This window comes from Sinohyriopsis cumingii, chromosome 3 (assembly GCF_028554795.1).
Source record: "Sinohyriopsis cumingii isolate HCF-2022 chromosome 3, ASM2855479v2, whole genome shotgun sequence".
Lineage (NCBI taxonomy): Eukaryota > Metazoa > Mollusca > Bivalvia > Unionida > Unionidae > Sinohyriopsis > Sinohyriopsis cumingii.
Genome location: NC_142963.1, coordinates 39,910,463 through 39,924,211, shown reverse-complemented (window position 1 = coordinate 39,924,211; position 13,749 = coordinate 39,910,463). Strand labels below are relative to the sequence as shown.

General features: G+C 32.3%; 1 protein-coding gene across 6 annotated transcripts in view; it reads left to right on the top strand.

The window, feature by feature from the left end:
- LOC149802745 (uncharacterized) overlaps positions 1–13,749 on the top strand; it is a 135,141-nt gene that overhangs the window by 64,419 nt on the left and 56,973 nt on the right. For all 6 annotated transcript variants that reach the window (XM_089952158.1, XM_089952159.1, XM_089952157.1 and 3 more), the window contains one exon: positions 7,406–7,456. In XM_089952158.1, coding sequence (XP_089808284.1) covers positions 7,406–7,456 — 51 coding nt within the window. The remainder of the gene's footprint in view (positions 1–7,405; positions 7,457–13,749) is intronic.

Below are 13,749 nucleotides of genomic sequence, written 5' to 3'. Positions count from 1 at the left end.
ATATTGTGGATATATAATATATATATCTTATATATTCCTTTTTCCTCCGTTAACTTTACATTGGAACTTCTCGTGAGTTGGTGATTCTTTCCTGTGTTTTCCCAGGTTCTTCCTCCATTTATTCTAGCCACCATGCTTAGCCTATCTTGTTGAAAAATGACATTAAACCATTTAACAACAACAACAATTTTACATTGTCAGAATTGTACAATATCACAAATGAGAGGGAAATAATCAACTGATATTTTGAAGACAACTGTCATTCACACATGACTTGGTGCTAGGTGCAAAATAACCAAGATTGAATTATATCCAGGTCAACTAAATGACATTATCTCGCAAATAAAAACCATTATTTGAAATCACATTCACTGGGGTGCAAGAGACAATCTTTTTGCAAGCATAGGTTACAAAAGTATCATTAAAGCAAGTTATTGCTGTGTATACTAATTACTCGCAGACATAAATGCCCATTTGTATCAATTATAACTACAGATGCCAAGCACATAGAAGCCCAGGTGGTGAATAAACACAACTAGCAGCGAGCAGTAAACTCTTTCTTTGAACTTACTGACAGACTGACAGACAGGACATCGAAGACAAAGGTTATTTTTATTACAAAGCAAGCTGACTTGGGAATCCGACTTTGGATATTTTGAAGCTGGTTTTTCTTTATTTTTGAAAGGCTATTTTTGTTTTTGAATATACAAAGACAGCCAAGATATGGAAGCTAACTTTGGTTCATTTTCACTGGTATTCATGGGAATTTCAGAAGTAAATCAAAACAATGGAACAAAAAGTGACACAATATTGGGGGTTTGTGCATGGACATCGATGACCCAGTGTTGCCCAGAAGATTTGGAGAAAATAAATTCATTTGATGAATTCGTGAAGACCACAAATGAAGCAGATGATTTCGCAAATGAGAGGGAAAATCACCCTATATCTTAAAGACAACTGCCATTCACACATGACACAGTGTTGGGTGCAAAATAACCATGATTGAATTATATCCAGGTGAATTATATGACAGTATCTAGCAAATAAAAATCATTATTTGTTATGTAGATTGTAATTTAATTGATTGTTTGTTAGCTTTAAAAAAAATTATTTCATTACATGCTATGTAATGTAACATTGTATGCTGGACTTGACCTTGTCCAAAATTAAGTTCATTTCTGCTTGATCTTGGATAAAGACATTCCCTGGAATTTATACTGAATTCAAACCTGGAATTATATTACTGTGATTCAACAAAAGACTGTTGACACATCAGACTAATATATTAAGCTGTAACAGACATGTCATCACCTGAGTTTTATTCAGGACTTTAAATTATTAGGATTTTGTGTCTGTAATTCATGGATTATTTTGGGATTTAATTTGCAATACTGTAGCTTCTTTTTTTCTCATTTTCATTTTGTTAACTGAAAAACATGCCTTAAGAAAAGGACAAATCAATAGTACTTTACAAATGATGAAAGAGGAATGTGACAATGATGTAATACAGCATTCAGAATGTGTGGACTTTATAACTATTCAGCAAATGCTAGACATGTAGACCAGTTGAAGTGTATGTTGTGTAGAAATTATCATTTTGCTTTGTGTCTGTAGTCTCATACTGATCCACATGGACGATTTTTGACAAGAATTTTAGCTAATTGCAGATCCATGTAAGTGGCAAAAAAATGTACATTTTCCCTATGGTTTTCCATAATTATGGCATGTAATATATAGATTACTCTTTTTATGCTTAGAAACGCTTTTTTGCCACATTTATTTGTAATGATTTTTACCTCATTGGGGTTGGCATGTATGAACCTACAGCAAAGCATTTCCATTTGACATTTAATATAATTTCTCTTTGATCTAGTTACCTGGGTAACCTATCATTATGATCATTGGGTACCTGGTGAAGTTTTCTACAATTTTGACAGTTTTATTTGTATGAAGCATATCAAAATCTTTGAATGAATAGCATTGTACTGTGGCATTATAGAATGACTACTTTTTTAAAATTAATTTTACTATGAAGCATTGAAAAATTTTGGATGAGATTGTCTGATATTGATTGGTTTGCAGATATACTGCTTCTAAATCAGCTTTGACTACACCATAATGGATTGTAGACAGTCTAATGTAATTGATTTTTGCTGAATCTAGTCTAGGTCTCATTAAGAAGAAATTAATATTAGAGTTTTATGATTGGCAGGTTTAACTCTATTTTTACAGCCTATAAACTTAGAATATGCACATAAATGACTTATCCAGTTTTTGTTTGAATTCAGGCAGTTTTTGGGTGAGTACTTTTAGTTGCAACTTCTTAATGATTATTTATACCATTCTTAGGATCAGACTTATGTTGTCTATCATGATGAATTTTACTGAATTGAGCATATGCATGAAATTTCTTTGTTTTTGTAGCTGCAGGAAAAAATGACTCATCACCTAAAGGAGATGTAATGACAACTACTGCAAATAAATAATGCACATAAACTCAACTAAAAATGTTGCACAATAACTAAACCTAAAATGGATTCTTTCAAGAGGAGGGGAGAACTCTTCAGTTTCTCTGCATTTAGTCTGTTTTAACCTTGAGGGAACAAAAAGTATTTGAAAGTCCCAAGTTTGTGCATGGTTTGGAATTGTTAATTCATTGTTCAACTAATAGTTTAATTTTTTTAAAGTCCTTAATATTTAGTTCTCAGCTCAGTTTGCCTTTGTAGTAATTTTTTTTTGTTTTTTTGTTTTTCATCTATCCACTCTTGGCATAGGAGAACTTTTAAAAAGAGTCCTTGAAGAGAGATGGGGAGAACTCTTCAGTTTTTATCTTGAGGAAACAGTACAATATAGCACATGCAAGTTTCATTTCCTCATGCTTGGTGGTGCAGGAACTTAATTTCCTCCATGTTTGCTGTATGATCCTGCACTGCAGAGTAGGGATAAATACCTACAAATCAAGCCTCATCAGACACTCCTTTGGCAATTCCACCATTTTAAGGTTTGGTTGACATTACAGCTGACATTTGGGGGCCACGAGTGGCCGAGTGGTCTAAAGCGCTCACCATTACGGATCATTGCCATCTCACCTACGGATCATTGCCATCTCACCTCTGTCTGCGTGGGTTCGAGTCTCGGATTCGGCCAATGTGGGTATGTGAGAAAGCTTGCCAGTAGCTTCTCGAGGGTCGGTGGTTCTTTCCGGTGATTTCCCGGTTTCTTCCTCCACCATTAATACTGGCCGCCATGTATAGCCTATCGTGTGCTGAAAAATGGCATTAAACCCTACAACAACAACAACAACAGCTGACATTTGATCAGTCAATGAATAATGACCATCATTCAGAGATTGAGACCTCAAGAGTAATTTACAATAGGATACCATATGCAGAATCTGTCATTTTTCTTTTGATCATGTTTTTGAACAAACAAATTCAGAGTCTTGGATACATGTATATTTAGGAAAGAGTGATCGATTCTTATTGTAATAATTTTACACTTTTACTTATTTTTAAAAATATGAGGAATCTTGTGCACTTATTTGACAAGAGGCACACCAGGTTCAACTTCTCTTGAATACCATAATGTTATCCTGTTGTTACAAAGAAAAAGTAATCCTCAGAGATATGGACAATTAAATTCCAAGTGACAACCCACTTAAGAAAAACCCAACAGAACATGCTAAATTTGCTCTAAAATGCAAATCATGTGTCTAATTATTCCTTAACAACAATGGCACAGTCACTAGGCTGAATATACACAATGAATTCAGTGCAGACTGCATGTGTATGGTAAGGGTGTGATCATTTAATTTATTTAGCTAGGCTGTAATATTCAGTGGAGGTATCTATTTGCTTTCATTACAAGATAAGTTGGTTTCTTGAGTAATAAGGAATGGAATACGGTATTTTTCTTAAACTACAAATCAGAGCATGAAAATTGTTTCAAGCCTTTAATCCCCCACCCCTGCCTGTAGAAAATCAAACAGTCACTCTCCAATAAAAACTTGACTTTGATGATTTTCCATGGAAATCAAGGCACTGACCATTGTCAACATTGTTATAAATATTGACAATGTATAGCTTCAAATGCTTAGGTCAATTTTAGACTGGGAAAGGTGTGTTCCTGTCAAATCAAGCTGTCTGAAAAAGTAATTTGTAATTTACAACCCCAGTTATGGCCCAACAATTAACAATGAAATGTTGATAATTGTAATTATTTGAATGCAGCTTACTGCTAAAATGAATAATAATGTGGAACATTGTCAAATCTCAGATATTCAGAGACTTTTTATCCATCAAATAGAGAACATTCTGCATGGATATATTATATCTACATGTATCCTAATAATATTGCTATATATTACATATAGCTGTCTTTTTATCCTCATGGAATTCCATGTATAAATTTATGTTGTTTCAACAGTATTTCAAACATCACACAACGTACATAAAATATCTTGCCATTAAAGACATGATTCAGGGGTCAAGCTGTAATTAAATTTTAGGGAGAAGCAACTTCTCATTTTGGACAGAGTAGTGACATATGAGAGCTCAACAAGGAGGAGTGGGAGGGAGCAAAACAAGAATATATATATATATATATATATATATATATATATATATTAAATAATTTTGATACAGGGTCGTTCTACAGAAATGGAGCCAAACAGTCAAGTGATTTTATTGTTAATAAGAAAAGATTGAATTACAACTTTGTTTGGAGCAAGACCATTGCCCCATTTTAAACAACTGTTCTTAATTTGAATTCCTTCATTTACAAATAACCCTAGGTGATTTAACTGACACAAGGAGTCTAAAAACAGTAAAGAGATAAATGCGCATATGTATATGATATTATTTTTATCAATTACTTTACATGTTCAGCTTCCTGTGACTGATTTTTCTTCTACAAGAACCAAATAATGGAACAACCTGTGGTACAGTACGAGTCAACAAAATACTTATTCAATATAAAATAAACTCTGTTCACTAATCCTCAAGTAAGTTGTTTATTGTCAACATGATGGCAAAGAAAACAAGCCAGCAGGAGAACTGCTGTTATGCTTTTAGGTTATCAATGAGCACTTCAAATTAACACATAAATTTACAGCAGCAGGTATTCACAAATCGACTTTCCTGACTCCCAAAACAATGCTTAAATTTGTATACCAACCCATACGTAAATACATATTGGCATATTATGTATAAATATATGCACACACACACACACACATACACACACACACACACGTATTGAAGTGTGCATCCAGTTATTGATTGCAAATTCTAATGTTTCTAGCAATTAGATAATTTTTTTCCTAAATTTCTTAATAAATTATGAAAGACCTGTTAATCTTGGGTATTGTTTGGAGGAAAAGAGTTTAACAAAACTTTATCACATTAGAATTAATACTGTAAAAAGATGGTAAGAATTTGCATCTTTCTTTTGAGAAAAAGGATATTCAAATAAATAGTGAAATTCATCAGTTATGTCTGGCATTTTCTGTCTTGGTATGTTTTCCTAATGCCCTGACTGTTGGAAGTTTGTGGTTGCTAGTTCTAAATTTTAGCAAAGGCAAATAAACATTTCTTTCTAGAGACATCAGAAACTTCTCAAAGTTCAAATCATTTTTGACTATTTTGTAAGTTGTACTTTTTGATGTAGCTTCTAATTTTGCGCTCCGTTCCTGTATAAATAAGTCATTTAATGATAGTACAACACTTGTTTTCAGACTTTGAGGGTTATATGTTGATGCTTGGTAGAGTAGCACAATTCTTCCAACTGAATTCAATATGTTTGCAATATGCTCGAATGATTTATAAATAAAGCTAGAATGGATGTCACTCAACATGATATTGTATTTTTACGTTTTGGAAATTTTGGTAAATTTTACATATATTATTCAGATCCAAAATCCAATCATACATTTAATATGAATTTCAATTTGTTTACTACCAAGCTATGAATACAGGAGAATGACTTGTGAACTCTTTCTGTGTTGTTTTGTCATGGGAATTCATGGTCAACATTTTAATAAGTTGTGTACTTTCAAACCCCCAAACTTAACATCTATATTGCAGAATGGGTAGAATTTTTTGATCCAGCAGTTGTAACTATAAATCTTTTGGAATGTGCAGGTTGTTTACCGGTATTCTTTTATAGTCTGAGAAGATAAATGACTCTTTTTGCTTGTTGAATGTTGTGTTTTATGGCTTTTAAAATCTAACATTTTTGGAAAAGATAATACCTAGGTAATAAATTCCTCACAGAAATGGTATTTCTGCCCAATGTAAATTTTAAGTAAATGCATTTACATGATACAAAAATTAATATTTTTGTTTGTGTTAAAATTACAGTTAGTTTCCAGATTTTAGGGTACTCAAAGAAAACAATTAGGTTTTGATTGAAAGAGTCTGCATCAGTTGTAAATAGTACAGTGTCATCTGCATATAGTAAAATCAATGATTTTAAGTACATTTCAGTGTCAGAAACTTATGTCCCTAATGCAGTTCCTATACAATCATTTTCTTGTAGAAAACCCTCCAGATCATTAATTCAAAAACTGTGAAAGAGATTTTCACCTTGCTGAACACCACATACAACTTGGAAACAACCAGACAGTTGTCCAGCGAATTTCACACAAGATTTGATGTTTTGTTATACATGTAAATTGAGAATAATTCTAAAAGAACTTCCCATTTATATTGTTTTTCAATAATTTAATTTTAATAACTCATGAGATTTTGTTTTAGCAAGTGTATTTGGAAGTAAAAAGTATAGGTGTTTAATGATAATCACCAGGATTCCATTCAGAGCATGAGTGATGTACAGATGTGTGGCAGCCACAAGTGGTGCCAAACATCAGTGCCATAAACAACAAATCTGTTGTTTATGTGACAATTACAGGAGACACACTTAACAGCTTGACAAACAATTAAATAAATAATTACATATCTTTTTTTTATAACTTTAATTATTGGCATATAGTTTTAAGGTGCCAACAGAGATAAAAAGAAAATGAATATGAAAATGAATATAATGTAATTTCCTTAAATATCCCATACTTTATATTATTATTGTACACATGTTGGGGTATTATGTTTGGGCAAGCTAAGATTCCACCAAGGGGAGTTGAATTTTTCAGTCATCTTGCCCAGAATAAACCAACTGTTATAAAATTGTCAAGTCCCAGAGTCTATAGAAATAGGACATGCACACAGATTTCTTGTCTGTGCAAATCCAAGTATTCATGTTTTGTTTGAATTGAAGCAGTTTTGTGGTAATAGTTCTAGTGGCAACTTCATAATGACCATTTAATTCCTTCTTTAGATTCACATTTTCATTGGTTGCAAAATGAATTTTCTGAATTGAGCATGTACATGAATGTTTCTTTATTTTTTAGCTTCAAGAAGAATGAGTCCTTCACCTCCAAAAGGAAAGTTAACTACTACAGGTAAATAGTGTACATACACTGAAATAAAACCTTGCATAAAAAGTAAACCCCAAAATAGTCTTTGAAGATGAGGGGATAACTCTTAAGTTTCTCAGCATTTTGTTAGCTTTTACTTTGAGGGAACAATATGTAGTGTACAGTTTCTCAGTCCTGAGTTTGCTAGATGGTTAGCTATTATTAATTTCATTTATAGACTGTAATAGTTTGATTTTAAAAATATCCTTAATATTTTGTTTTCAGTTTAACTTGACTGTGTAGTAATCTTGCTTGACATTTGTCTTTCATCTCTTTCTTGGCTCTGGAGAACATTCAAAATAGTGTCTTTCAAGAAGGATGGGGAGAATTCTTCATTATCTCAGCATTTTTTCTGATTTATCAGAAGGGAATAATACAATACAGCTCATGTTTTCCTTATGCTTTGTAGTGGAGGACTTAATATCTCCACATTTGCTCCATGATCATGCACTTCAGGGTATGGATAAATGCCTTCAAATCACCTTGTCTCAGCAGGCACTCCTTTGGCAACTCCACCATGGAGGGATTGGTTAACATTTGACTGACATTTGAACAGTCAGTGAATGAAGACTTCCGTTCCAGTGAAAGAGACCTCAAGAGTGATTTAAAGTGGACACCATTTGCAAAATCAGTCATCTTTATTTCAGTCATGGTTTATGGGCAATAGAATAATAATTTCAAAGTCATGCAAAGTCAGTACATATATATTTATGTAAGGTTGATCGACTTCTTTTGCAATAATTTTAAACTTTTACTATATAATAATATCAGAGGAAATGTGCACTTACTTGACAAGAGGCACACTTTGTTCAGCTTCTCATGAATACCCTATAAATTCATCCAGTTGTTACAGTGAAAAGTAATTTTCTATAAAATTCCAAATGACAAACCACTTCTGTTGAAGAAAAAAAAGAACGCTTTTATTAACACTTAAATGCAAACCATGTGATCATTCCTTAATCAGTAATGGCACAGTCACTAGGCTGAATATACAATGTGTTGAACTTATTCATTTTTGACTGCATGGGTGTTGTAAGGGACTGACCATTTAATTTATGGGGCTAGAATGTTCTTTTAGACAGATTTTTTTTTCATTTTTCATGAGAAGATCAATTTGTTGGAAGTAAGATAAGGAATGGAATAAAGTCTGTTGATACTGCAAATCAGAGCAAGACATTTGTTTTCCAGCATTTAAGCTTCACCCCTACCCCTGTCCATAGAAAATCAAATGGTCTTTCCCCATTAAAGACTTCATCTGACTTTCTGCAGAAATCAAGGCAGTGACAATTGTCAACTGTGTTATAAATTTTGAAATTGGTTAGCATCAAAAGATATCAATTTCTGCCTGAGAAATGTGTGTTTCTGTCACAGGGCACATTGTATTTAACATCACAATTATGGTCCCACAATTAACAATGGAGGTTTGATAATTGTAATTACCATGAACACAATTTAACCCTGGGCACACAGGGGCCATTTATTTATGGAGGACATCTCCTAGCTCAGTATGTGGATCCCATCATTTTATGGCAGAGGACTGTGACATTTACAGATGTCTTATTTCAGCCAGTCATTAATCGTTTGCTAACAATATCAGGGAGATAGCATGAGTTACAGTCCAGTAGATAATGGCTTTGCATCGTTGCAACATTACAACAAGCTTATTTGACTGGGAAAATCTGTTGTCAGCAGTTGATATTGATGTAAACAATATGTTGCTGTTCAGTAGTTGCAGCTCTCTCATTGACGGTTGATATTGATTAGAAAACATAAATGGGGTAGTCTTAATTAGAATAAAGTTCATTAAGGTTTTGTTTAAGTGTAGAGGTGTAAATAGCAAAATACTGAAGTTGCCACATTTGAGAAATTTAATTATCTGCATTAATTGACCACATGTTTATCACATTATCATGTATTGATAAGAAAGTTTGCTCTGAAATATCCATCCTATTCCATAACAAATTCATATTCCACAAAATTGCAATTAAACTAGTTGTCAAGCTTGTTGATCAGTGAGTTTGTCATGTGCAGAGCCTTTTCTCATATTTGGGGATACATTGCGTGACCAAGAGCGAGAACTTGAACATGCTTGAAAGGGATCAATCATTCATTTTTAAGGGTGTCAAGTTTTTTACTACAATTTTCATTCATTTGCATAGCTAAAATTTAGAATAATAAAATTAAATGAAAAAAAAAATCATGAAACTTGTCTTGTGCTTTAAAGTTCATTTTGCTCTTCTATCTCTCTCTCTCTCTCTCTCTCTCTCTCTGTCTCTCAGACAACAATGAAATTGAAAAGGAAATGGACTTGAGAGACAGATATGAGAGATTATCCACTATGTAATGAACCTACTCTTATTACATCAAATTGAAATTTATGTGATTTTGGAATCAAATAATCAAGACCTGCATTCAGTAGCTGAACACATTCATTCAGTAGCTTAACACATTCATTCAGTAGCTGAACTTTTGACCTGATGGAAATCTTTTTTATCTGTTTCACCTAGCTAGTTTCAGAAGTAGGTCAATGAACATAAAGAGTTGAATAAATTTGGTTCTGTTTTGATTATCCTAAAATGTTTGAGAACTAAGAAGTTTAATTAAATGTAATAAAAAAGTGTGCCCATAAAAAAATTGCATATGAAAAAATGTTTGATCCTCTACTGCCTCTGGATTCAACATACACATGAACTTTAAAAGAAAAAAATGTTTAATTCAAATACGAAGATTTCAAAAGTGAAGTGAGACCACATATTAAAAGCTAAAATATATTGAATGAAAATTTAATCCTTTAACAGTCCTCAATAAGTTCAGTGATGGAAAAAATATACTGCTATAACTAATGTCATAGACTAAAAACACTTAAACACTTTGGTAATAAACAAATGGCACTGTGTTCAGAATAATAAATCACAGTTGTTTAAATTTCAGCCTTCTTTAATTTTTAAAAATTTGCTTGTAAATAAGTTCCTCAAATTCCACATGACGAACTTTTAAGAAAGGTTTATTTTAAATTTGATTTGCACAAAAAATATTTTTCTTGTGTATGAAAAATAACTACTTGCAATTCAGCAAGGTTCACATGTAAAGTTAGCAGTTTGTGCAATTCAGTCTGGTCCAAATATAAAGTTAGACTTGTTTGGTTTTCAGTGTTTATCGCCTTGAAAAACACAGCTCTAGCATTATCTAAATACTTTTAAATATAATCAATCTAAAGCTTACAATGTCCACCTGCAGAATTTAATGCACACTAATTATTCTGTGGTTTACCTGGTTGCAATCATCATCTGCTAAGCTTGTTGCTGAGAAATCTATTTCAGATATTTTGGCAGTTTGCAGGTAATAATCATCACTGAAAACCTCACAATTCTAAATCTTTGACTCATAATCAACAAGAAGGAATTTTGTAAATGCCATTACTTTGATTAATATTGACTTCCAGGCAAGTCATTATATCTGCACCCCCACTGAAAAAATACTTGACAGCCAACATTACTTGCATACATGTGTACTGGACACAAGCTCCCATCCAGTGTTGCAAACTCAGATCTCAGTGTTCTTACTATTATTCGTTGAAGGATCACATGGCGGTACAGATCAAAGAGCTCAGTACACTTGGCTTTGTAACAGCACTGGTATCAGCAGATGTTTTGTACCATATGCAACCGAAAAGTAGGACACCAATATGTTCTTTCAAGAGAATACCCAAACTAATGGCTATAATAATACCGCCGTACCTGATATTACAGTAAAATCTATTAGATGTAGACACTAGAATATTACAGAACTAAATAGTCTTAGATTAAGTAAATAATTGACAGTTGTGCTCAGACTTGTTCAACATTAGAAGATGTATTAAAAATAAGATCTTCAAATAGCTAAAGTTGTAAAGAAAGTTATTTTAAAACTGATTGTGGTTATATGTTAAAGAATGCATTCATTATACAGCTATTAAAGAAATCATAAATATAATGTATCCAATACTAGTTAGATGCATTTTGTTTGTATATTAACAGATTGTAAAGTTAAGACTTACTGAAGATTCAGTAGTGGAGATGGCAAAAATACAATTTTGTTTAGTATGAGTATAGAAATAGTCCAGACAGCATTAAATCCATTAACAAAATACCAATATTTTGAACATTTGTTGTATTTTGAAATAAAAAAATATTTTTGTTTTGTTTCTACATGATGTGATAAAAATCATTCGAGGCCACAACAGTTAATAAAACTGTATATGGGTTCTGTGTCAATTATGAGCTTTGTCACATGTATAGATATACTTGCATTTGTCAAATTTATTCTTGTTAGCAATAGTAATTGCTTACTTATAGATGTGTTTACATAAAAATATTAGACATCTTCCTTTCAACAATTTTTTAATATCACTTCACACTAAAACAACCATTAGAATTTTTCTACATGCATAATATATAATAGTATTTTACATTCATAATAACAGGATGATCACTTTGAGTTATTTGAAAAATGAATGATGTTCTATGTTGGATTAAAGATTCTGCCAATAATATTAATTGAAAAGGTCTTTTAAACCTTTCAGGCACTAACATTACTTTTGGGTGAATAGAATTATTACTTTTGGGTGAATAGAATTATATTTTAAATGGAGACCCTTTGTAATTAACAACACTATAGAAATATTGCACCATTGAAATATGATAACATGCTGAACTATATGGACATGTTTGAAAGTAAAATTCTACCTATTTTGCAAAGGTCTAAAACTAGTGAACTGAGTATATTAAAAGTGATAGGAAGACAGAAATTTAACTGTCCATTTGCACGTTTTGAACAACAATATTTGATGGAAAAGTATACATTATATTTGATTCTTTTGTCAACAAATACTTTTCCACCCCTTTTCTCCATTTTGTTGCTATAGTAACCATGAACACTGTCACTGAATGTTTTGTGCTGGAATTCTGCATGCATATATGCATCACAATGTACACAACTCATCTTGCTGCTGAAATGAATAATACTATGAAAAATGGTAAAATCAGAGTTATTCAGAGATTTTAATTTCCAATCAGTATGAAGCATAATGTATTGATGTATTGTGTCTACATGTATCCTTTATGGGAAAATATGAAAATAGCTTTTTATCCTCATAAATTCCACACAGCTTTATGGTTTGGTTTTAAGAGGAATTATTTCAGACATCACTGCAGAAAATACATAAAATGTCAGATCAAGGGACAGAAGATTTAGCAAAAAAGACAAAACTTTTTGTATCTATGCAATATTTATTCAAGAAAACATCTCAACAAATACTTCCTGAGATTTTGTTTAGATGGGTTACTTATACCTTCTGTTGGTAATGTGTTCAACAATTGTCAGTTTTAAACGATTGATCTTAATTTGAATTCTCTCTCCTCATTAACAAATAATTTTTAATTCGTTGCTCTGACACAATGAATGGACAACAATAAAGAGATGAACGCAAAAATTTTGTCTGACAATACAGCTCACATGATTTTTTGTTGAAGCCCACCAGTCGTGGTGGTAGACTTTATCCCCACCACTTTTGCTTTGCGATAATGTTGCATGAGTGGTAAATAAATACTAGTCACCAATGTGCCTATGCAGGCACACCAATGGCAAATTCATCATGGAGGGGCTGCTCAACATTACTGATTTACATTTAATCAGCCATTGAATGAAGACAACCCATGGAAAGTGAGACGTCAAGAGCGATATACAATCAGACACCTTGCCAGGAATCATTTATCTTTGTTTCAGTTATACAGTTGGACAACAAAGTAATTTCAAAAGTCTCATATATTAAGTACATTTAGAAACAGTTGATTGATTTCATTTGCAATAAATTTATGCTTTTACTTTATTCAAAGAAATCTGATCAGACATACACTGACTGTTACAAAGACTGACTTCACGAGAGGCACATCTTGTTGAAATTCTCTTGAAAAGTGTAAATTTATTGTTTTGATTAAACATGAAATGTTATCCTGTGAAGTATGGTCAGTTGAATTCCAGATCACAAACACTTCTCTTTAAAAAACAAACAAAAAAAACCCCCAGAAAATGTCAAAATTTACACTTGGATGCAATATACATGTTAAAACAATAATGGTTCTGTCACAAGGCTGGGTACTATGAACTAGTTGAATTCAGACTGCATGCTTTCTGTAAGGGACTTGCCATTTCATTTATTGGGCAATAGTATTCTTTCTGATTGGGGTATTTTTTAGTTCTTTCGTTCATAACATAATAAATTTGTTTCAAGTTAAACAAAA